General features: G+C 58.9%; 4 protein-coding genes across 4 annotated transcripts in view; 1 reads left to right on the top strand and 3 right to left on the bottom strand.

Moving 5' to 3' along the window:
- Nucleotides 1-10,914, bottom strand: part of VOLCADRAFT_89032 (uncharacterized protein) — a gene marked incomplete at both ends in the record, with an annotated part of 36,384 nt that extends 25,470 nt beyond the window's left edge. Inside the window, 12 exons of the mRNA XM_002948633.1 lie at nt 612-1,091; nt 1,266-1,400; nt 1,610-1,629; nt 1,891-2,634; nt 3,605-3,791; nt 4,397-4,639; nt 5,324-5,485; nt 5,972-6,049; nt 7,532-7,871; nt 8,369-9,063; nt 9,574-9,642; nt 10,885-10,914. Of these exons, the coding sequence (XP_002948679.1) occupies nt 612-1,091; nt 1,266-1,400; nt 1,610-1,629; nt 1,891-2,634; nt 3,605-3,791; nt 4,397-4,639; nt 5,324-5,485; nt 5,972-6,049; nt 7,532-7,871; nt 8,369-9,063; nt 9,574-9,642; nt 10,885-10,914 (3,183 nt within the window). The remainder of the gene's footprint in view (nt 1-611; nt 1,092-1,265; nt 1,401-1,609; nt 1,630-1,890; nt 2,635-3,604; nt 3,792-4,396; nt 4,640-5,323; nt 5,486-5,971; nt 6,050-7,531; nt 7,872-8,368; nt 9,064-9,573; nt 9,643-10,884) is intronic.
- Nucleotides 10,915-11,877: 963 nt separating this feature from the next.
- VOLCADRAFT_89031 (uncharacterized protein) lies at nt 11,878-16,202 on the bottom strand (the record flags this gene model as incomplete). The annotated part of the gene is made up of 6 exons (XM_002948632.1): nt 11,878-12,705; nt 13,060-13,463; nt 14,086-14,301; nt 14,727-14,967; nt 15,623-15,730; nt 16,002-16,202. The coding sequence occupies 6 exons, from the start codon at nt 16,200-16,202 to the stop codon at nt 11,878-11,880; spliced, it is 1,998 nt and encodes a 665-aa protein (XP_002948678.1).
- Nucleotides 16,203-16,920: 718 nt separating this feature from the next.
- Nucleotides 16,921-18,115, bottom strand: prpL31 (plastid/chloroplast ribosomal protein L31). The gene is made up of 2 exons (XM_002948631.1): nt 18,065-18,115; nt 16,921-17,925 (listed from the first exon to the last, which is right to left on the bottom strand). Exon 2 carries the CDS (start codon nt 17,892-17,894, stop codon nt 17,481-17,483), a length of 414 nt encoding a protein of 137 aa, XP_002948677.1. The 5' UTR covers nt 17,895-17,925; nt 18,065-18,115; the 3' UTR covers nt 16,921-17,480.
- A 1,326-nt stretch (nt 18,116-19,441) lies between these two features.
- VOLCADRAFT_89029 (uncharacterized protein) overlaps nt 19,442-24,344 on the top strand; it is a gene marked incomplete at both ends in the record, with an annotated part of 8,565 nt that continues 3,662 nt past the window's right edge. The window contains 8 exons of the mRNA XM_002948747.1: nt 19,442-19,546; nt 19,921-20,150; nt 20,461-20,685; nt 21,545-21,653; nt 21,891-22,007; nt 22,545-22,595; nt 22,935-23,111; nt 23,975-24,059. Coding sequence (XP_002948793.1) covers nt 19,442-19,546; nt 19,921-20,150; nt 20,461-20,685; nt 21,545-21,653; nt 21,891-22,007; nt 22,545-22,595; nt 22,935-23,111; nt 23,975-24,059 — 1,099 coding nt within the window. The remainder of the gene's footprint in view (nt 19,547-19,920; nt 20,151-20,460; nt 20,686-21,544; nt 21,654-21,890; nt 22,008-22,544; nt 22,596-22,934; nt 23,112-23,974; nt 24,060-24,344) is intronic.

Genomic DNA, 24,344 nt, shown 5'->3' with positions numbered 1-24,344 from the left:
CGCCGTCGCCGCCGTCACCATGTCCACCATTGTGCGACAGACCTGAGACCCTGTGGTTCATGCAGCCGTACAATCGAAAAAGTGACGGTGGCGGAAGCAGTATCGGCGGCAGTAGTAAGGCAGCCGGGGTGGGTCGCGTGGCCGGGTGAAGAGCCCAACAGGGGTTGAAAGGCGGATGGGACCTAAAATGCCTTTATCGTAAATGATTATAAAGCCGATTTGTTTGGGCTGGCAGACGGGTTCATGCAATACAGGAGCGAGGGCGACGACTAAATCCTAAAGTTTCACGCAGCATGTATGATGTGTGCGTGCATGCGTGCGGCGGCAGCAGCACCCATCGACGCCGACACCAACGCCCGTTACAATCCGTGTAACCCCGAAAAGGACAAATGGCCCATCATCGCGAGCTTCAGGCCGGCCAGAGCGCCGCTCACATGGTCGCACCGGACGGCCCTCCCCCCACCTCACCTTCTCTCCGCGCCATGGCCACCGCCGTCACCGTTGCCGCTACTCCCCGCATCGCCAGTGCCGCCGATAACAATGCCACTGTCGTAGCCCAGGCGCCGCCGCTGGCGGCGCCGCCAGTCTTCGTCCTTCTCGTTCTCCTCCACCTCTACCTCCTCCGCTTTCGGCTCCTGCTCCGAAACCCTCCCCGCCATGTGGCCCCGCTGTTGCTCCTGGGAGCCCGCTCCTTTCCCGTACTCTACAGCATTTTCGTCGTACTGGCAAGCAGCAACGATCTCCGCCGCCGCTGGCGCCGCCAGCGCAGCGCGCGCCGCAGCTGCCGCTGCGCCGCTGCGCGTCGGCGTGCAACGCCCATCGAACGTCGCCGCCGCCGTGGCAGCTGCACCGGTGGCACCGCCGCCGCCAGCACCGCTGGCAGAAAGCTTCGTCAGGTCTGGTGCGCTGCCGTTTGTTGCAGCTTCCCTTGACTGTACATTCATGATGCGGCCGTCCGGGCCGAAGCTGAAGGTCGGCAGCAGCGACGCGATGCCGAATGACCCACGGGTCGGTTGTCCGCCACTGCTGCCGTGCGGCGCCGACGCCAAGCAGGAGGAAAGGGAGGGGACAGAAGTAATCGTGGCGAGCAGCTGCGCCGTGGGGGCGCCGCCGGTGGTGGCGGTGTGGGCTGAGGAGTCTCGTTCCGGTGATGGGGGCGGGGAAGGATTGGGTGACCGGGGCCGCTTGGCGGCGGCAACGGCTCCCCGGCTCCCCTCCATGGGCGGCGGCGGCTCGTCTGCAAAACGGCCTGCCGTCGTCGCCACCTGTGGAAGCGGAGCGCTGCCGCTGCCGGCGCCGCCCCCGCTGACGCCGTTGCTAGTGGCATGTTCGGGCGGCCTGGGGTGATGGAGCGGCTGTGCCTGTGCTTGGGCGGCATTTTCCGAGCGGCCTAGCAAGGCCTGCGAGGGGGCCGCAAGAGATCCAAGTAGAGGCAGGAAAACGATGAGAATAAAAGATGGGTGGAGAGATGTACTTCTCTATCGTACGAGAGTACTCTGCTTGTACGGTAGTGCTGTATTTGCTTTGTAGTTTCCACCTGACGGCGCAATGCCTAATGCGGTACAGGGCCCCTATCCACTCCCACCCTGCACCGCCCAGATCAGCCCACCTGCAAATGTGCCCCCAGGCCTCCGAGGTTCAAGCCAACCAACACTGCTGGAACATGAAGCTGCGGCTGCTGAGACTGCGACTGGTTCTGATACGGTTGCTGCTGTAGCTGTAGCTGTAGCTGCTGCAGCTGGCCTGCCGAGATGGTGCCCAGGTTCGCTGCCGCTAGCGCCGCCAGCTCGCCCCCCAGCACCGCCGCCCCTCCGCCTCCACCTCCTTGATTTACACGCAGATGAGAGGACGGCTGCTGCTGCTGATGATGATGATGATGATGGGGCGCACCAGAAAGGACTTGATTCCCCGTTGCAGCAGGATCCGGACCCCGCCCCGAACCTATGCTTGGCAGCTGTTGGGCCTGCTGCTGCTGCGACGGCGGCGGCGTTGGAAGTGGGGGTTGTTGAGGCGGCTGCGCCGCCGTCTGCAGCTGACAACGCGCTGCAATAAGCTGCTGCAGCAGCGAGCCCGCAGCGGTGGCTGCTGCCGCCGCCGATGATGATGTGTTGGTGCCGGAGGCGGCGTTGGCTGTCTGGCCTGGCGCCGCGATTGCGCAGCCCTGCCGGCCGCCGCCGCCGCCGCCACCGCCGCCGCTTGCTGCCATCAGCACCGCCGTCAAGCCGGTCAGCTGCTGCTGCTGTTGCAGGGCCGGCAACGAAGCTGCCCCCCCCCCTACCGCCGGTGCCAGCGCGCATGTGCCACTGCTCCGCCGCTGGCCCAGCTGTGACTGCTGCTGTTGCTCCGGAACCGGAACCGCTCCTCCAATTCCGAGCACAGGCGCCTGGACAAGAACGCCGGTGGGCAGAGTGGAGCCTCGTAGCCGTGGGTCGGCGGCGCCGCAAGCCACCGCCGCCACCGTCGCAGCGGGTAAGTGTACGGTGTCCTTGAATATTCCCCATCCCGGGTGGCCCGGGGCCCACCAGGATGCTGCGGCCTGCTGCTTCATCTGCCGGAGCACGTTGAGGAATGGTGGGTCCAACTCGTCTTCGGGGCTGACGCGGACACCGCCGCCCACGACATTGTGGACCAAGGCTGATGGTGCAGAGTACGGGCGAGTGTGAGGGTGCGGACAGGTAAGGGAGTTTCGTACACGATACTTGCAGTGGAGCGGGGAGTTGGGGAAGGTAGGAGATTGCGGGGCAGGGCCTGGCAGGGCAGGCCGGGGTAATCAACCTTGTGTATTGCTCGTACAAAGCAGGACGGTAACGTGTCTGTCTGTATGTGTGTGTTTTATCGATCTGCGCTACGAGGTAATGGCGGTACAGACGTGACTTTAGCGGTGCAACGGAGCACGTCTGTCTGTGTGAAAGAGATAAGGGGGGCTCTCTGTATGAGATGTACAGCGGCATCCTGGTCAGGCGACTGCGGACTGAGCGGGCGCTGCGTGGCTGTCTTCAGGGGAGAAGGAAGAAAGGGAGAACGGGAAAGACGAACCACAGGCGAGTGATGCTTATGCCAGGAAGGGGAAGGGAGAGGAAGCGAGGTGCCAAGAGCACAATCCTTGTAGAGCTGCCTCTAGAAAGAAGGATGGGTGGAGCGATGTTGATTATGATTGTTTGTGATTGATTATGAATGTTGATTATGATGATGAGGGGACAAGGGAGACTTATCAAGAGATGATATTTTAGAAGCGAAGAGGGGGGTGGGAGTCATTTGCAAAATAAGAACAGCGGGGTGGGTGGGGGCGGGTGGCCGAGTGAAGCGATCCACTGCTACGTTGTGCATGCACTGCCCTAACCACCCACATGCCGCCGTGCCTACCATGCATCCTCTTCACTCCCAAAACCCTTACACGTCCTCACGCCTTCCTCCCCGCCCTTTCCCCCAAATGCGTGTCCTCAGATTCATCCCTTCATACTATCGTGCCCATGCTCCATGTGTAAGATATGTGGCATAAGCTTCGCGTGCCCGCTTCCCGAATGGAACGAAGCCAGGCCAGCCCCTCCCCTCCCCTCCAACCCCGGCCGCGCGCTTTTTACCCTACACATAAATACACACTCACATACAGGTTCTTTGAGCAGTACAGCGCCGTACTTGCACCCGAACACCAGTCCCACACTTAGCGGGGGAGTGATGGGGCTCCCCGAGGGGTACCAAACCCGCCGGCGGAAGTCGGACAGTACGGCCTGGGCTGCGTGGGCGGCCGCCTCGTCCCACTTTTCCTTGGACAGCTTGAGAATCATTTGAAGCTACACCGTCGGATTGGGATTGGGATTGGAATTCGAATTGGGATTGGGAGGTAGGAGTGAGAAGTCATCGCGACGATATGTACGTTAAACCGTGGGAGATGTACTAGATTGCAACAGATTTGGGTATGAACCGAACTGTCGACATGTCCGATGATGAGAGGGCACGGGAGGGATTCATACGATTATGGTGATGATGGTGGTGGATGAAGGAGGAGAAGCCAAGGGGTCCGTCAACTGCCTGCCTGTCGATACGTGTCCGAGAGGATAAGGGGCGGAACAGGAGGGCAGCAGAAGTAGTCTCAGTCCAGAGGATCTTTAGAGGCCGAAGGCAACTGCAACTTCCGTCACCTCCCGGCCCCTGCCCCGGAGGTCCCACACCACTTTACAACAGCCGGCCATCACAACAGTAGAGTCCACCCCAACGTTCAATCCTCTACACTTTTTTCCTTTTCCTCCTCCTCCTCGGAAACCACAACACCACTGAGGAATTTCTCACCCCTCCATCCCACCCCAAGTAGCGACCACGACCAACAACTTGGCTCTCTTGCAAACACAACCAAGAAAACATGCACTCCCCGGCAACGACGACAACGACGATAACTTACCACTTTCTTGAGCTGTCCGTCCTTCTCCGCCCCCTCCGCCAGCGCCAGAAACTGCCCCACGCTGCTCACACTCGCGGACACCCCCTCCGGCAGCCGCAGATTGACCCCCAGCTCCGCCGCCGCCGCTCTCAGGTCCGCCAGCTTCTTGACCGTCTCCCTGCCGATGTGCTCTATCTTGCTGACGTGGTCGTCCAGCAGGGGGATGTCGGCCTTGTTGGCCTGCTTGACGCGGCGAGTGGCCACCTGCCGCCATGGAGGGGTGGAGTGGGGGGAACGGGGGTAAATGAGGCGGGGAGGATGGAGGAGGCGGTGGTGATTGTGGGGGAGGAGGAGAAGAAGAAAATGGTTGAGGAGGAGGTGGAAGAGGAGGACGGAAAAAGGGACGAACGGGGTGGGTTTCGGCAAACTGGGGAGTGTGGATGTGACGCGGAAGGAGGGAAAGATGCATGCCATGGCATGGCATGTACATGTTGCACAGTGCGCCATGCCAAGCACAAGACGGGCGGGGTGTCCTGCATCTCATAGCCCCATGTTTACGGCCCTGGGTTCACCACGACGACGGTCTGTAACAGCGAAACCCAAATTCCCCGGATAGCCCTGTGTTCGAATCCCCGGAGGGGCCCCCCTTAACCACATACACATACATACCACCGTGCGTAATTCCCTGCATGGTATCCATACTTAAACTCCTGCAAGCCTGCAGTCCCCCGTACGGCATACTTCCTTTGGCAAGCACTCTCCACTAGGTGTGTGTGGTGGTGGTGGGGCCCCCGAGGGGGCAGCGACCGTTTTCAGTCGGGCGCAACCTTGAGGCTTTAGGTCTGAGATTGAGAGGAAATCTGCGACATTCCTGAATCCGTCGCCACTTCCCCCTCCTCGCCATTCCCACCATCGCAGCCCCCCCCTCCCACCCGCCCGCCCACGCACCACAAAATCCTCCGACACGGCATACCCGTACGCCGGCATGGGCACCGCCGTATCGTCCGCCGATACCGCCGACACCATCAGTCTGAAAGGCGGCTTACGTCCCGTCAACAGCGCCTCGCTGCTGTCCGTGACGGTGAGGTCGGGCAGTGCGGCCACACCCCGCTGGGGAGAGAGGGGAAGTGGGGGTACGAGGAACGCACGTGAGGGGGGTCGGGGGCGTGCGGATCTGGACGTGGGGGCGTGTGGGGTTGTGAGGGGCGATGGGGGATGGGAAACGGGCGAAGTCGTACGCATGCTGAAGAGAGTACAGGGAAAAGGGCAACAACTCGGGATGCGAGGATACTCCAGGGAGGGGGACTCTTCGGACCGCGGAGTTGGTCAGTCGGGAGGGAGGCAAAAGAAAACCCGGCGGTCTGGAAAATTCCCCTCACGCCCTGTCTCGTGGCCCCCGGCCCTCTGGGCCCCGGGGCCCAAAGCCAAGAGCTAAGTCTCCAGCGGAATCCTCTTTCCCCTTCCCCACCACCACCACCGCCTCAGCGGCCGTCGCCACCCTGGTCATGTTAGTCCTCTCGTGTCGTCAAGCCGAACTCCCTTTTCCCCCCCGGGGCCTCCCCCCCTCTGCACCCTCCCGCACCCGCCGAACCCCACCTCGGGCTTGATTAGGATCCTTCGGGACGCAGCGGCTGCCGCTACACCCGCTGCCTTGTACTGCAGTAGCGGCTCGTCCTGCACCGAAACCACGGGGGGGTTGAGAGCAAAAATTTGGTTAAAACACGCGAACATGGTCTCCCGACCGTTGGGGGGATCATATGCAAGGAAACAAGGAATGAACTGCCGCAGTCGCAAGTCCGAAATTGCTGGTGTCCTAAGCGAGGAAGTCATGGACACGCGGTTCCAGAAGTAAAGCCCGTCATTAGGTTACCGACATGTTTGTGGTGTAGTCGTCGTCTGGTCTCGTAAGATTGTCGCTGAGGTCCTTGGCACCCAGCGTAGTGCAGACAAGCTGTATCTACTGGATATACGAATGAGCTGTACGTACTGGATATACTGAACGAATGTACTAGTGGTAGTAAAGGTCAAGCCCGGCTAGCTTTGCCACCAACTCAAACAGTGAATGCGAGATGTGCCCGGAACCTCATCCGATCGGGGGGTTGGGGTGGGGAGGGCGAAAACAGAGGCCCATCCCATAGCCTTTTGGGCTTTGGGGGTAAGGTGGAGAGGCTTTAGGGGGTTTGAGGATTACTTAGGGTGTGGTCCGCGGGTTTAGTCAGCGGCTAAAGATGGCTAAAACTGAAACCTGATAAGGCCCCGTACATGCAGACAAAGGCAGAAGCCCGTGATTTCGGAAGCCCGTGATTTCAGAGCAGAAGAGGTTGACAAGGAGGGCAAAGCGGGTTAAGAAAAGCAGGTGACGGAACGGCGAGGCTCCCCCTGAAGGCTCTTCACCCTCAAACGCTCAAGCTCTCAAGCCACCGCACCCCCCTTGAGATTCAACCCTCCCTTCTCCCCTTCCTCCTTTCCTTCCTCCCGCCCTTTACACACCCACCCTCCCTTTCCCCCCATCCATCCAAGGGGAGGTGGTGCGCTGCGCACACCCGCGCCTTCCTTCCCATACGTGTGTGCCTATGTGTGTTTCATGCCATGTGATCTCCCGAACCCACTTCCCCTCTCTGCCCCCTCCCCCCTCACCCGGTGGTTGGTTAGCTTGCTACACGCCCTGAGGTCGTCTGGTCCCAGTACGCGGTGGTCGCCACCGCGCTCCTTGAACATCGCCCCGTCCAGCAAAACCAGCTGGCAGGAGCAGCGATATCAGCAGGGGTGGCGGCGTCAGCAGTAGCAGTGGCAGGAACGGTAGAAGCAAAAGCCATGGCATGTTCAGCAGGGACAACGCCAACAACAGCGACCCTTAGCAGACAGCGGCGGTCTCAATTACCAGCAGCACGAGCAACATCGATAGCACCACCAGCAGCAACGTACGGCACTAACGTACGTACGTACGGTGTACATACGAAGATATACCTCGGGCCCCTGTTCGTGTGCCCACATGCTTCTCACACCCTATCCGTGGATCGATCCGCTGGGGTTCCGACCCTCGTTCTTTTCTCCTATCAAGCCACAAATGCTGCAACGCCAAGCCCTCCCACCCCTCCCCTTCCCTCCTCGCCCCTCTTCCCCCTCCCCTCCACCCTCTCCTTGGAAGCACCTCACCTCCAACATGACATTGTTGAGCTCCTCCTCCTCTATCAACGAACCCGGAGCCCGACCCACCGCCGACCCACATCCACCACCTCCTCCCCCCCACCCTCCGCCTGGCCCAGCAGCTGCGGCGGAGTCGTTGCCAGGGCCGCCGCCACCGCCTCCTCCTCCAGCGGCGCCTCCTGCACCTCCAGCTGCGCCCCCTGTCCTCCGTAGCTCCACTCGAATGGTGGCGCCGCACTTGGCTCTCAACAAGTCCCCCACCAGGTACTTCTTGCCGAAGTTCCGCTCGCACAGCCGCAGGGGGTTGTACTGACACAGCATGCACTGCGGGTCGCGGCAACCCAGTGCACTGCGGGAAGAGAGAGAGGGGGTGGGGAGACGGCGGGCGGGAAGGGGTGCGTCGGTAGCTTCGCGAGACCCCCACTCGCTCCCTACACTCCCACAGCCCTACACCCCACACCCCGTAACATCCCTACACTCCTGTCGCGTCGCCCCTTCGCCAAATCCCCCTTAAGGGTCTTTCAAAAACCCCTTACTGCCGAACAGATCTGAGGGACCCCGCGACTGCCGACCGCCCTGCCGACTTCGTTGAGCACCTTTTCCTCCTCTCCTGATTTATTATATACACAACCACGTTAATTTCCTTCCTTCCCTCCCGAATGCAGGTCCGAGTCCGCGATGCGGTCTTCCTTAACCTTCCAGATCCTTTGTGATCCCATCCAAACTACGCCTCCACGTCCACTCATCCTAAACTTCACATTCCATAACGGGTAAAACCTATAATAGCGCAGCGCTTTGGCGTATCTGGCATGCTTGGCAATAATTGAGCCGCCCTGACGTACTTACGAGCATTCGTGTCGGAACACCAAGCACAGGGGCCTTGCCGCCGCAGCGCCCACATCCCAGGTCGCGGAGCTGCTGGCCGCCTGAGGCTGCTCCGGCGGCGGTGCTGGCAGCGGCAGCGGCTGCGACGCTACTGCGGCCGCCGCCGCCTTGGTTGAGACCGTTGGCGTCGACGGCCGGCCCTGCGTGCCCACCGCACCCGTACCGTCAACCAGGCCCAGTGTCTGTGCCGTAAATGATGGCGACGGCGAGTGCGACGGCAGCGGTGGCCTCGACTGAGACCGCGCCGACATTGCACCCAGGGTGGCGGCAGCGGCGGTTCCGCCACCGCCTCTGCCGCCTCCCTGCATGCCGCCGTCAACCATACCCGCCAGCGCGGCGGCGGCCGCCGCTGCTACTGCTAAAGCTGCACCGGGATGGACGACCGGCCGCGGCGGCGGCGGCGGAGCCGCCTCCGCTGCCTCCGCCACCATTGTCCCTGTGCCGTCGGCGGCGGCGGAGCCGCCGCCGCTGCACACGCCGCCACTTCCGCCACCGACGGCGGCGTGCTGCTTCAGCAGCTTGTCAATTTGCGGCAGTGGAGGTTGCTCCAGTAGGTCCACGTACACGGCCTGCTGGACCTGGGCCTCGGACAAGTGGGGTGCATGCTGTCCGGCGAAACGGCGAGCAAAGGACCGCAGGCGAGTGGCAACATACTCCTGGATGGGGATTAGAGACGCCAGGGCAGATGGGGAGGAATTATATGCATAAAGTAAAAAAGATGCAAAGTTGAGCTATGTAGGATGCAAGGTGTGTGGAGCTTGTGGGCCCCTCTCAGGTAATGCGACGAGCGCACAGCTGCCGCTACAGCCATGTCATATCAGCTGTGCCCGCACGGGCGCATCGGACCTTTCACGTCCCATCGCCATGCGCTTGTGCCCCTCCTTACCTCCGCCACTCCGCCGGGGCCCCCTACATCCCTCCCCTCCCTCCACACACTCTCCAGAATTCCCCTTCCCCCTCGACCCAGTTCGTTACGGCCACCATCCAAGGAGGGAAGAATGGAAAGCAAAAGGCCCTCACAGATCCACCAACCGCCATCGATGGGCGGACAAAACCAACGCTACAAGGTCCCCGCTTCCTTCCTTACGAAGGTAGCTAGAGGTCCAGATCAGGGGCTGGCGGGGTTTGGGTCGTATTGCTGGTTGTATACTAGTTCATATGCTGACCGTTGCGGGGCGTAGCCGCATTGGACCTCCCCAGAGTTCAATGGCTGTGTGGGGTTTGCGCGTGAGTGGCTGAGCAGTGTACGCGGTGGAAGGAGTGCTAGGTCCGAAACTAGGAAGGTCCCGGGGAAGCCAAGAGTGTGAGTGCCGGTGCGCTGTTGCGCGTTGCGTGCTGCTGCTGCATGGAAGCGGCCTGGAGGGCTTGGGTGGGTCTTTTCAACTGTCAGGTTAGGGGAGGAACGGGGTTTAGCCGTCCCTCTTGGCATCATGGCTGTCGCCATCCTGTTGCATAGCTTCAGAGTTGGGCGTGTCAGGAATCCGCTGAAGGGATTTGCTGAATTGAATGAACTGATATGGGTGGCGGTGAGACGGAGGGGTTAATCAGGGGGGGCAAATCCCGGTGGCCAGCGTCGGCGGGACGCCGCCGTCAAGAGGGCTACTATTTGCCGCGTGCAAGTTAGCGCGCGCTATAGAGGTTCCTTTAGGGTTCACCGCGCTGGAGGTGTACGATTTGAGTGTCAGGGAGCGTGTTGAAGGGAAACGTTGTATGCAATACGTAGGGGCTGGGTCTGTTGTTGGATTGGCCCTAAGGATTGTTTGTTCTAAAAGATGCGAAGCTGGGGTGTCATGGCGCCGACCCTCTATTGTCAAGGGCTTGCAGGGCAGTAAGCCGGTCGTTTCCGAGACGTGACGGGGCATGTGAATGCATACGTAAGTTGGATGGCGCATGCCTTGCAGGGCTGCTTGGTGCCCGTCAATTTACAACTTGCTGATACCCATATTAAAGATGGGAGGCGCGTCCTGCTGGACTGTCCGGTGTACGGCGAAATCAGATCCGATATGGATTTCCCACGCTTTGAAAATAATGAAGGACGCTATGACGTGGGAACCTGAACGTCTGGCGAAGATGCTGGAACGTATGTGGTCCAACCGCAACTCTATCGTTCCCTTTGCTTGTTGGTCTCCTTTATCACATGCTTTGTCAGGAGTGCGCGCTAAGGTGGTGCTTAAAGGCGATCTGGCAGCCCTTGAACCCTCGGCTCGCATTGGGCGGTTTGCAGGTACCGGTTATGCACCCCCACGACCATGTAACACACACACAACTTGCTCCAAGGCTTCCAGCACGTGCCGCACGCAAACAGTCAAGGGCTAACGAGAATTGTAAGCAATGTATCCTGCTGTTTCCTGCACTTCGTTAGCTAGCTTGTACATGACCTGGTGGTGCTTAGGAAGCCGCGGACAGTTGTCTGCACAGAGGAACTCCTCTTCCCTCCTCCCAAAATTTGGATAACATAGCTTTTCAGTAAAGCTCACCTCGATAAGGTTCTTCAATTCATTGTCCATTTCAGAGCACGGTCACGTAAGGCACCGTCGCCCCACGAGGGGCGAGCGGCCCCGCAATCGCCAGCCTTAAGGCGCTGGCCTCTCTCTCAACGCTAACAAAGAGAGACTTGAAACATGTACGTCAACATGGAGATTAAGCGCTGCGTAATAGCTTCCAGTTTCGCAGGTTCCCAGTTTCCAGTACTCAAAATTGGAACAGCAGCAACTACTCTATAGACTGCATAGTTGCCAAGATGGAAATCTGTAAAACACCTCGCTGCACTTGTGCCTAATAGAATGTAGCGTCAACTAGTACCGCAGGACGAGGAAGGACATGAGGTTCGACGGGAACCTTTTAAGGAGCTGTAGCTCAGAGCAATTACATGCGCAGAGAGCGTTGACTTTTTCACAAATAGCGCAACCAATCGCCCACCTTCCTGACCGACTTGAATCTATCCCGACCGTACGGCACCCGAGCACCTTAAGCTGAAGAGAAGCTACGTCTGATAAGCACGCGGAACCAGTACAAAACGTCCATAACCGTCGCCAGGGATAGGGCCATTCCACTGGCTCGGTGTGGCTCCACCCCGAACACGTAATTTACCGCGAACCCCGCGTGACAATTTCGCGTGCCAACGTTGCCGCATGCCAATTAACCCAATAGAGCATATAATATCTTCCCACTGTTTCGCTTCGCATGGAGTTGCGACAAAGTTTCACCGAGGGCACAACCGGAGCCCGTTTCCTAGCAAAAAGACGGGCAGCGGGCACCTCGTGACGGCCTCGCTTGCGGACTTCAGATTTGTCCTGTCGAGTTCATATTTATTCTTGGAAACGATATCCTAGGAGGCGTTCCAGCAAACCATGAACGAGTATGGCACAGGACGAGGAAATACGTCATGTTCCCATCTTCTTTCCCGTACCATCAACAGCCCCCACCAAATCCGTGTGCACAACAAATTCCACCCTATTCGCGCACCTTACTCATCCCTCCTCCTCCTCCTCTTGCTTTACGATACTCTTCACGCTCGTGGTGCAAAGCCACCAGGTAACGTTTTCCCCGTTCCCTTCACCGCCCGACTCCAACCCCCCGCCACCGCCATCACCACCACCGCCATCACCGCCACCATTACGACGTCGAACCTCTCCATCACCACCAGGTGCATCGCCCCCCTGGTGGTTTCCCGCGTGAGCGTCACCACCACCACCACCGCTGATGCTGCCAGTCCCACCGCAACCGGTACCACCCTTAGCTCCCCCAGTTCCGCCGATTCCCCGCTCGCCACCTTGGCCCTCATTCCGGTGGCCAACCCGATCCTTAGCCTCAACTCCAGCTTGGCCACCCATATCCGTATCCATATCCGTGTCCGTACCCGTACCCGCGTCCGTATCTGTATCCGTAGCGTGCTGTCCGTCGGTTCTTCTTGGACCTGAACCTCCCGCCACCTCCGATCTCGCAGCGGAATCTGCCGTACACTTGATCGCCTCTGCCGTTGCCGTTGCCGCTGAGATCCTGCGGGGCCGTGTCCTCCCTGAAGTGGCGACTGAGCAGTGCCCCAGCCGCTGCGTGGAGGTAGTGAGCTGGAGGCTGGACAGCGCCGGGGAAGAGGGGGAGTCAGCGCCGCCGCTGCCGCCGCCGCGGCCGTCTCCGTTCCGTACATCGTCATGGCTCATCCGGCACGCTGGCCGCTCTTGCCGCCGAACCTGGTCCGGAGAGGCCGCTCGGCCGCCGCTGCTTCGACCCGCAGCAGCGCCGGCGGCGGCGGTGGCGGCACCGGGCCTCCCACTGCCCGTTCGTATGGTGATGAAAGCCTTGAAGGAGCGTTGGAGCGCCCCCACAGTCACCAAATAGAACGGAGCGGAAATGGGACCAGTACAGCCAGCCCGGACCGTGGGGGAAAGACGTGGGGCCGGGGAGGCGAGGGAGGAGGAGGGAAGGAGGAGGAGGAAAGGAGGAGGGAAGGAGGAGGCGGGAAGGATTAAAAGGAGGGGGCAGGGGCCTTCCCCGGTCGAATGCCCTTTTCCAGCAGATGCTCATGAACCTGGACAGGCAGTAATTCAGCCGGTGGCTTTCTTATGGACTGAGCCGCGAAAAGGAAGAGGTGGTGAGGACACCTACGCTTGCAGTCACCCCCCCTCGAAGCCCTGCTGGCTGGCGGGACCCACTTGAAGAGTCTTGCGCAGTGTACGGGAATTGGCCGAGTCCGCGCCGTACGGCAGTCTCCCGCAAAGCCGAAAGCCGCCGGCGCCGCCGCCGCGGCGGGTGCTGCGGCCACGTGCCACGAGCTGCGACTCCTCCTCCACTGACGCCGACGCCGACGCCACCCCTGTTGGCTGCACCTCCCCCGCTGCCTGCCCCGCGGGTACCTCGGAAAGTGGGGCTTCTGACCCGCCGAGCCCTAAACTGCCGCCTGACCCGCCGCCAGGTCCTTGGTGTACGACCGTACCGTTTGGACCCGTGCCCGTTCCCATGCCCGTGCTTCTGTCAATACCCAGCATGGCGCCGCCGCCGGTGTCCGTAGCGGCAGCCCCTGCGGGAACCGCCAGTGCTAGAAACATCTTCGTAGGCCCTACATGGGTGCGTACAGGATGTGTGGGATGGGGTTCAACGCGCAAATGCAAATGGGCGTTACTTCGTGACAGACCGAAAGTTGTTATTTCTGAAGGAACGGGATCCACTCACCTGGCCAAGCTCACATATGGGAGAGTGCTTCGGCGGTCGTGTCCGTTGGGTTGCCCCTGGCCAGCGTCAGCCCCGGATCGATGTTTAACAGAAGCATACATATATACCAACATACATACGTTCTTGTTTACTTACATACATACATATCTCAACTCGGCTGTGTCCTGTGATGTCATGGCGCCCGTCAACACCCGCTTAGCTACCCCACCCCACCCCCTCTACCTGCATCTCGCCACCCCAAGCCCCGACCCCGCATTAACAGCCCCTGACTCCAGGGCGACGTGGCGCACATCCACACGACCATCCTCGCCTGTCCTCGACCCCTTCCGACCGAACTCTCCTTCGAAAGCCCCCGTCCCGCACCTCGAAATCCGGTTCCCCTCTCCCCCGTACCGCACCCCAACCTACGGACCAGGCCTCTCAACTAACTCCCCAACAACAACCGTGGCGAGGGCTTTACTGCCCCAGAGCCCCCAGTCCTTAGCCCCACCACGGCCCCCACCACTCACGCAACAGCTTGCCCCAGGCCTCCACAGACGTCTGCGCCATCACCAGCCCCCGCACCACCCGCCGTACCACGGCCTGCTCCCGATCACTCAGCAGCGACAGGACCGCGGCCGTCGGGTCGGGACCCAAATGAGCGGATGGTGCGGAGGCCGCCGTCACCCCCGCAGATTGTGTTGCTGGTCGTAGTGCTGATTGCTGCGCGGGTGGCTGTGCAGGACCTGGTAGGGAGATACGTGGCGCCGTGGCGGCGCGGCCGCGATGCCGGTCGTGAAGCGAGGGGGTGAGGGTGAGGGCAGCACGCGCACGCGGAAGCACATATGGGGGAATGCAGGGGGAGGGACACGGAGGGGGCATCACGCTCGGCGTCTTTTAGATCGACATCGAGGGAAGAATGGCCGGCATATACATGGAAAACTGTTGAGAATCGATCAAGACACGGCTCCCAATACGACATGGATAGGGGAGGGCCGGGGACGGGCCAGGCGTGGAGTCAAGGACATCGGAACATCCGCTCCGTGGATTCGTCCCCGTCGCTCGGCCCTCCATCTGTTCAACCTCAACCAAGGCATCCTCCTCCTCCTCCACCTCCTCCTCCAATACCAACCCCGCGCCCCTCCCCCCCGGCTTCTCCTAGCCCCCGTACCTGGCAATGCCGAGGGCGCTTTCCCTCGTCCCGATTCTGGCATTAATGTTGGTGTTGGTGGCGGTGGTTGTGTGGGTATGTGTGTTAGCGGCGTGCCGTCCGGCCCCGCGAAGGTGAAGGTGTAGACCTCCCGGGGTCGGTGCGGTGAGGGACCCAGAGCCAGGACCGTGTGGGCGGGGCGGACGGCGGCGAGCAGCTGAGGGGTGAGGCTGCCCAGCAGCGCGTCCATTGAGGCGGCAAACTGGCGAAAAGCACAGAGAGTGTGTGTGTGTGCATGTGTTTTGTTGTGTACGTGTGTGTGCGTGTGTTTTGTTGTGTGCATGTGTTTTGTTGTGTGCGTGTGTTTTGTTGTGTGCGTGTTTTGTTGTGTACGTGTGTGTGCGTGTGTTTTGTTGTGTGCATGTCTTTTGTTGTGTGCGTGTGTTTTGTTGTGTGCGTGTTTTGTTGTGTGCATGTGTGTGTGTGGGGGGGGGAGAGATAGAGGGGATTGGCAAAAGGGAGTGGGATGTGATGTGATGTGGGTCAGGCGGGAATGGGAAGAAGAGCTTCCGAGGCTAGGATGAAACGAGACGGGACTTCACACGAGGCCCGCGAAAAGACGGGAGGCCCGCACAAAGATGTGCATACATTCGTACATGGAAAACTCCTAGCTGGATCAAAGTATGGAGTATAGGGTGTTTGGGTACGGTGGGGTGGGGAATGATGCAACTGTCGTGAGGGTCGGTTGCTTCACCCTGCGTCGTAAAACCGTAAATCCTAATCGTGCCTCTGCCATTATCACTGAGATTCCCCCGTCGTCCCGCGGCCCCCTGGCGGGGGGAGCGGAAGATGTTCCTTTCGCTGCTGCACTAAAGTGACTCCCTCCCCCCCCAACGGAGCCCCCCGGGCGGACGGACCTTGGTCATCCGCTTCACAGCGGAAGGGGGTCGCAGCCTCCGGCCCTTGCGGCCGCCCGAGGACCTCCGGCTTTCCTCGGCTTGCTCCTGGAGGGCCTCCAGAGCGTTCTAGATTGTACATCGGCATCCGGGAGGAAAGGGTGAAGCAGCTCCGTGCGTGTCGGGAAATTTGCTTGAAAAGCTTTAATGCAAATTCATGCACTGGGAAAATGGCACATCCTAAAAGATACGCGGAAAGGGATGCTAAGAACGATGAGTTGCTTCATTCCTGGCTGCCGCCATTTGTTTTCTTATGCTGTTCCGCTGCACGGGGTTGATTACCCCGCCATGGCTTCGCCGTTGCTGTTCTGCTGCTTTACAGGGCATGCCGTTCTCTCACCTGCAAGTCTTCACGCAATAGCTCATAAGGAATATGTGTCTGGCCCCGGGTGCAGATGACGAATTTGATGAGAGCGTGGAGAAGGCTGGTGGCAAGGCTGGCGTTGAGAAAAACGTCGCCAAGCGGCAGCTCTAGGCGCACGGGCAGCGGTGCAGGGGCGGACCGCGCAGAGCGGCGGCCTCCGGTGTTGGGGGGCCTCATCTCAGCCTACGGCACCCGAGTTAAGCCTAGCTATAGTAAGGAAGCATATTGGCTGGGTTTTCTTCTGGAAATTCGGTGGCTTTTTTGGCGGTTTGCTTTGTCTTGATCGCGCCCCGGGACGAGTCATTCCGGTATACATGAGTGCCACGCATGAGGCTGTCAGATCAACACCTGTATGGAGCAAAGCCATTATAAATCTTTTGGGCCTGGGAAGTACAGCGCCCAAAAATGCGACAGGTTATGCTGAAGGTATGTGGTAGCTGTTGTGTTGTAATACGACCCCCGGGTCACACAAATCCGGAACGTGGCCTGCAAGGGTGTGAGTTCGCCGTGATGCTCTGCCGTCCTTCATCACACCAGCTGACACGGTCCGCAGCTCCGCTATAGCGGAGTTCAACTAATAACAAGGGCGTTCCGGGCTTTTAATTTAGGAAGTTTGTAACTACTACTATCAATATCCGACGTGAATGCTTCCTGGGCCTCAATTTCTATGGCGAATCGCCGAGTCACTTCATACGACATGGCAGAAACTAAGACGTGGTGAGCATTTTGGCCGCATGCCGTGGTAGGGCGCGTGCACCAAGACTCCAGGCCCATGATTGTTACGCCCCCGGCGTGACCTCGTCGCAAGCATCTGTGGCATCTGGGCGTCAAGGTGTGGACGCCGGGGCAAAGCTCAAAGCTCTTCATCCCCTGATAGCGTTGTATGAAGCCAGTACATGAATTTGGAATTTACAGGGGGCTGAGGGTCACACTGATCTAGCCGACACGCACATCCTCCTCCTGCGTGCACATAGGGCACTGTGCACACCATCCACTGTAAGACAACATGAACCCGCGAAATGAACGCGACGCCCTGGTAAGCTTACTACGGTGCCCCACGCGTCAAATGGTCGCCCTGAACCACCATTCCAACCCCTGGGATGCACCCGGTGGGGTAATATCTGCCAGGCGGCTAGACCTCCATCACGCCCAGCGCCGAACTGATCGGGCCCCGAAGGGAACAGTCTGCCTGGAAAATGACTGCCATGACCCCCACTCTCCCACACCCGGTTATAAAGACTCGCCCCTGGCTGTCCAAGCCTCATACAACGAGGTGCCAACAGAAATGGCACTTATGTAAAGTGCCCAGTCATACCGCCGCTCCACCTTGAAGTACCGTCTGCTCCAAACCGTGCCTAATTGCGGTTCGCGTGCGTCATGTGAACAAAAAGCCCAACTCAATTCACCCTGAGCTACTCACTGCGGCTCCGAGCAAGCCAAAGCAGTAATAACTGTTTACTTCTTCCGGCCCTTGCCCTTCTGCGCAGCCGGAGCAGGCTTGTCCTTAGCCGAAGGGTCCTCCGCCTTTCCAGCTTGAAGCACAGGCACAACGCTAAGCTCTTCGAGCTCAGCAAACCGCTTCTTGAACTTGTTCAGCTGACCATCGTCCAACACCAGAGTCGTCCTGTTGCCCTGGTAGAAGGGGTGGTTACCAGAGTAGATATCTACGTTGTAGGTAGCCTTTGTGCCACCGACGGTCATGACCTCCACACCGTTGCAAATGACCTTAGCCTCCGGGAACCACTGCGGGTGAATCCCGTCCTTGCGCATCACCGCGGCAGTGGCACCGCGCGTAGCATGGCCAATGCGCACGTTGCTGAGGCGCGAGCCGGAGAAGGCAGTGACGCGCGAACCGGTGTAGGTCGCCATTTTGTGGAGCCGCTGGACTTGCGCCTCTCCCCTACAGCACCAAGCAAGTAGTTCAGTAAAATGCTTTCAAGAGATAAAAATACGCAAATCCAATAGAGACAGTTTCAAGGCAGGTGACAAGTGACAAGGACGTCGTGGCCACAAAGCGACTCTATGCGAACGCTCCTGACCTTGGCGATATCCTGGCGCAATTAACAAAGTAATTCACTTGGTTGTTAAGGCGTACAAGATTGATGGAGATGGGTCTTGTGCTGAGTTGTTCCTGGGCCGCCGCACAGGGGTGTACGACTCGTCCTGTTGGGGCTGTTCATAAATTCCTCAAGTTGAAAAGTCGAATGCATACACGTTGGAATGAATATATATTATATGCTGTTTAAGTCTGAACTGCTATTCGCCATGACTTCATGCAATCCATGGCACAGCAAACAACTTGGGCGCGCCTAGAAGACACCATTTTGTATCCCCGGGCCTTTTGCTGCTGTATATTTGGTTATGTAGCCTATCCTAAATCTACATTCTGGGGTGAAGAGTCTCCCTTGGAGCTGCACACCTCGATGCATTACCCAGCAAAGTGACCCGGGTTGGGTGCATGTCCCATCGGGGACTCTCTGTCGTAACTCATTTTGCGCGTGATCGTAGCACCCTTTGGCAGACACCTCTGTAGTCTATCCAGGCAAACGCTTAGTAGGCACATTCTGAGGGCAACGCTGTCGATACGGGTAGTTGTATGCGCCTCACTTTTGGGGAGGCAGACGCAGGCATCATACTACCCCACGCCCCAGGTAGCGCCATGCATTAACGGAGAAGAGGTACAAGAAAACGGCCCTGCGCATCTCTAAGCAGCAGGGATGGCCAGGGCTGGGGGGAACCGGGCTTCTTGTACTATGTCTCAGCTCGAAGAGGTACCTCGATTAGCAATTGACCTTGGCATTGGGTTGCAACAGTTGTAGCGGTTGCCTAACCTTATTTGCGTACGTAAGTGGAAAAGCAGTCACGGGAATGGACCTTGTCTTAACCTGTCGCAAGGTGTCGGTGGTTGTCGTTAGGATGTCACGGTCACGGCAGGGTGGACGGGTCAGACGCATCCGGGATCTCCCCTTTACAATAAGCACTACCAGCAGCGAAAGCGGTATGGACGTTCCACAAGTTCTAAGTTCTCTTATGAGGGCAAAGTGAAGAGAGCGTTTTACCGTATGACGCGTATGACCAGGACCCTGCCTAAAAGGTAAATTCCCTTGAACTGTGGTGAGCACGTGGTAGTTAGAGCTCAATGTTCAGCAACCTCAACTAAGCCTGCGGGAGTGCGGGTTGTCCGTCAGGTGTTGCATTGAGACGTACAGTTAGTTGCTTGTTATCATTAACGATTAGACCCCATACTGATCAGCAGCTTCATTGAGACTCTTGTTGCAAATCCTTGTTGATATTTACGTATTCGTTGGGTTCACTGTTTAGGAAACGGTCCGTTCCTTTTTGGGGGTGGCTAGCAGGTGTTCGATGACTTTACAAGGAACTCGTTATTGTTTTTGCAAATAGCTTGACAGAACAAAATGGGACAATTTTATTCCAGGGAATTCGATGGCGATCCCTACATCGACCTTATGCGCTCGCTTCCCGAAAGGGAGCTGGTGTGGTGGGCTCAAAAAGTAATTTGGGTAAGCTTAATAAATTAAGGCTTCTCAGCATTTGCTGCGCTTATGCATCGTTCGTGCCGGTGCCGGCGGCTAGGCTACACAATTCCTGCATACCCGTCTGTGTTCACACAATTACTAACATGCCAAATGTGAACCTAGTGATCAGCAGATGATCTTTCTTTGAATCGTCCTTTGCGGCCGGCGATCGTGCCCTTCCAACCACCTGACGGGATTATTAAGCCATTCACAATGATGCCACTCAACAACGCCCACTCAACTACCCCCGCTGGCCTCTCTGTACCTTCCCCTGACACCAAACACCTCACACACATACAGACATACACATACATTCCCTACTCCACTGGACCCTCCACCCAAACATTCAATGCACACAGCTTGCGGAAGGCTTCACCTTCGTGGACCATTTTGCGCGCACCTATCCGCGCCTCTTCCAGCACAAGTGCCCCCGCTGTAACGGCGCCGGCGTGCTGACGTGTCCTGGATGCGCCGGAACCAAGGTGCCGCTAGGCCTAACCGGTTCGGGCCGCAGGGCCTTATTAGGGCCACCCGCTGTGGATCCAGCAACGAACCAGGGACGTGATGGATCATCTAAACCGCTGAACAGGTGAGGAGAGCGGACAAACCGACCGGCGTGGGATGTGGAACAGTACATACGAGGGAAAGGGAAAGTGCACAGATAATTTTCCGCGGCTTTGGAATATTCTCCGCGGCTTTTCCCTGTGAGTGACGGAAAGATTATGATGAGCCAAACTTAAAAGTCGCAAAACCAACTCGGATTAAATCCCTCTCCACATAGCTCGCCGCCCTGCTGCTGCTGCGGCGGCGGCGGCCTGCAGACCGGTGCCAAGTCCTCCGCACCTTCCCACCTTGTTTTCCTTATTTGCATATGCTTCCCCTTTCCTGCAACGTTACAGCAAGCTGCAGGTGTTTGGGGCGCTGCCGGCGGCGGCACCCATGGGCGCCGGCAATGGCGACGCCGCCACTGCTACTGCCACCGCTACCGGTGTTGTTGGCAGTTGCCGCATGTGTGGCGACACGTGCAACTGGGATGTGGAGAGTGAGTGGATGGACCGGTGGCGAGAGTGGGAGTCCAGATTGGCCTACTACGACAAGGCCACGGCGCCGCTCATGGACGAATGGTGAGTTGGGTTCGTTGGGTTGGGTTGGGTGGTTAAGAAATGATCGGAATCTGGTCAACAGCGCTTTTTGCACCTCCTCCTCTGCTGGGTTGGGTTGTGTTGGTTTGGTTTGGGCGGCACGTGCGGAGCTGCACTGCTTGGTGATGGAGCTCGCGGACGGGTGGCGGGGGAGAGGGTGGCGGGGGAGAGGGTGGCGGGGGAGAGGATGGCGGGGGAGAGGATGGCGGGGGAGAGGGTGGCGGGGGAGAGGATGGCGGGGGAGAGGGTGGCGGGGGAGAGGATGGCGGGGGAGAGGATGGCGGGGGAGAGGGTGGCGGGGGAGAGGATGGCGGGGGAGAGGGTGGCGGGGGAGAGGATGGCGGGGGAGAGGGTGGCGGGGGAGAGGGTGGCGGGGGAGAGGATGGCGGGGGAGAGGATGGCGGGGGAGAGGATGGCGGGGGAGAGGATGGCGGGGGAGAGGGTGGCGGGGGAGAGGATGGCGGGGGAGAGGATGGCGGGGGAGAGGATGGCGGGAAAAGCAACACGCAAAAAGCCACATTGAGCAATAGTTTTTGGAGTTGAATATGATGGAGATGAAATTGATTTTGAAGGCGTGGTGGGGTTGCACAGTGAACACAGTGAATTTGTGGGAACCAACCGAGTCAACAGATCTGTGCGATTGTTGGGTTTCGGAGCTTGTGGGGGTGACGTGATGCTCCAAGCCTCCGTGGCCTGCATGGGGCTGCGGTCGGAGGGTCGGGAGTGGGGCGCGTCGCGTACTGCAACCTTTTGGGTTTTAAGCACATTTGAGTGCATGCGACTGCCGATTGTCACGGCATAATTCTTACTGTTGTCGTACGACATTGTTGTTGTACGGCAGGTACGAGGATGTTATTAATGCGGGCAATCTGGAGGAGGACACTCCGCCAGTGGAGGACGATCCGCCTGGTCCCGAGGTGAATCCGGGGAGGGAGGGGAAAAAAGGGGAGGTACGGTACGGTACCTCCAATCTTGTACCATCCGTGTCATATCTTGCGTGTCCGTGTAGTCGATGTTACCAACGGGGGCCATGGACATGGTTTCCCCCATGACCCCCTCCCCGTCCTACCTGCCCGCCCGCCCTCCTTCCCGCCCGCCGTCTATGTCGACATTTAACTTTCCTTGCTTCTTGCGTACGGCTTGAACCCCCCTTCCCTCTGTCCGTACCCAACCTCCACGCTGCTCAGGTGACGGGTCGGTGGGCGGATGATGACCGGCTGATGGCCAAGGATAAGAAGAGGTTCGCGGCAATCGTCAAGAGGTTCGGTCACCCGTACGACGCGGACGCAACACTAGGTTACCAGGTGAGAGCGTGTATGTATCTCACACACGAGGCCCCCATGCCCCTTCGTGCCTCGGCACGAGCACACGCACACGTTTATACAGTAATAAAATTAGTACTAGTACTTCATCCCTGGACTACAATTACTTGTCTTTTGTAAAGCTGTGCATATAGTGACTTCCTTGTTCAACTTGTACCTACTCCTCGCAGCTCGATTATAATCAATACATGAAGCTACAAATAGTTCTTTATTTTTGGGGGGATGGAAACCATAGTCCCTAACTGTACATCACAACACATTACACATGCGCAAGCAAACACTTCCATCGCCCTCGTCTGACACCCCTCTAATCCCCCCAAGCCGATTTAGTCAAATTTGGCCCAACTGTCCTTTCCGCACTTTCCGCATCTGACGCTTCGTTTCTGTCAACTAGGATTACCGTATCTGCCTCCCGTGGCACCTGCCGTACTACTATAACTCCTTCATTGCCCGCCCTCCATCGACCCTTCGCGAACACCCCCAACCGCCACCTACTGTCAACCGCCAACCCCCAACCAGATCGTGGATCCAACCGCCTCTATGGGTGAGAACATCTGGAACATGGCGCAGGTGGGTGCGCTGGCGTGCTTGTCAGGTTTTATGTATGTATGTCTGTATGTCTGCCAGCCCTGTGGTTGGCCCTCTCCTCCCCACCCCAGCACGCACGCGCGTCAGGCTCGCATTTTGCTTTCCGAAACACACCAGGTCCGGTTACATTAGCTTCCCCTCACTCCTCCCACCGCGCCGCACCCACCCCTCGGCGCCTCGTGCAACACGAAACCACCGCGCCAAGCCGTTCTCACCAAACTCCACGTCGACTCCGTACCTTCCACACACGCGCCCGGGGGTTAGTTCCCAGCGTCGGCCTCTCCCACCGTCGTGACCTATCCTTCCCACACAACTCCGCAGGTTTACAATTCGACGCCTCCGGAGCTCAATCCGTGGAGGACCGCGCATTTTGCCGGGCGAGGTGGGGGCGGCGGCCCCGGCAGCAGCGGGAGCGGGGGCATCGGTGGTGGCGATGTGGAGGGTGGCCTCAACCCGGCGTTGGCAACACAGGCGGCGCTGGACGCATTCGACCAGGAGGTGCGCGAATTTAATCGCATGATTTTCTCTCGCGCGCCGTGCGCTTGTATGTATGTATGCATGCATGTATGTATGTATGTGTACAGTACACATCTGGGTGTTATGCACCGCCCTCGTTTATTTTAGAGTTTCACCACCTTGTCGTACGGGGCAAACTGGCACTAGTACTGGCAATGGACAGAGGTACCGTTAAAAGGGCCCTAACGGCAAAAACTACCGAAGCTTTGGCTGGTGTTCACGGCCCAGGCAGACATTAGGACATTTAGGGTTTGGCACTACTGGTAAGGCGCGACCATTGCCCCCGGGAGATCCTGGGATCGATACCCATTAGGGTCAAAGTCCTTCCGATGGTGGAAGGCATAGCGCCCCTAGTTGATGGACGGTGGTGACCTGGGATAAAGTTAACCTGCGAGCCGACCAGGAACGGAGTTGGGCCGCTGTCGACCCGGCAGATTCCGTTGGATGCTGGTGGTGGGTGCGGAACCTGAGCGATCCACTGAGAAGTTGACTAGGGTGACTGGATGAGGGTGCCCCGAAATACCGGGGAAGGCAGGGTTTCGCAGGGTAGCTGCCACGGGCGAAGGTACACCCCCCTGTTTCACACATCATACATTAGAATGTCGGAGAGGGCGCTGTCCACGGAACCTTGAAATCGCGTGCTATCTATTGTGCGTGTATGTGTATGTTGTGTGGCTTTTCTCCCCTTGAATCCCTCTTCCCCCCACCAGTCGGCGGAAAGAACCCGCGCCGCGGCCGTCCTTAGCCTCCCCGTTTGCACTAATGGGCTGTACGGAGATATATTTATTTTTTGATGGTCGCTTCACACGTGGGTGGTAACGGGCCTGTGGGCTGTTTGCATGCAGATCGTGCAAGAGGCAGCCATCATGCAGAACCTGGAGGCCGCCGTACAGGACCTGCCCAAGCCGCACCGCTTCCTGGCCACCGCAGGTGCGCTGCGTGGGGCGCGGTGCGGAGAAGGGGGGGCCGTTGAGGAGAAGGGGGGGGTTGCTGAGGAGAAGGGGGGGGTGCTGAGGAGAAGGGGGGGGTGCTGCGGAGAAGGGGGGGGTGCTGAGGAGAAGGGGGGGGTGCTGAGGAGAAGGGGGGGTGCTGAGGAGAAGGGGGGGGTGCTGAGGAGAAGGGGGGGGTGCTGAGGAGAAGGGGGGGCCGTTGAGGAGAAGGGGGGGGGGTGCTGAGGAAAAGGGGGGGGTGCTGAGGAAAAAGGGGGGGTGCTGA

The sequence above is a fragment of the Volvox carteri genome (genome assembly GCF_000143455.1).
Source record: "Volvox carteri f. nagariensis unplaced genomic scaffold VOLCAscaffold_11, whole genome shotgun sequence".
Lineage (NCBI taxonomy): Eukaryota > Viridiplantae > Chlorophyta > Chlorophyceae > Chlamydomonadales > Volvocaceae > Volvox > Volvox carteri.
This window is presented reverse-complemented; position numbering and strand designations above follow the sequence as displayed.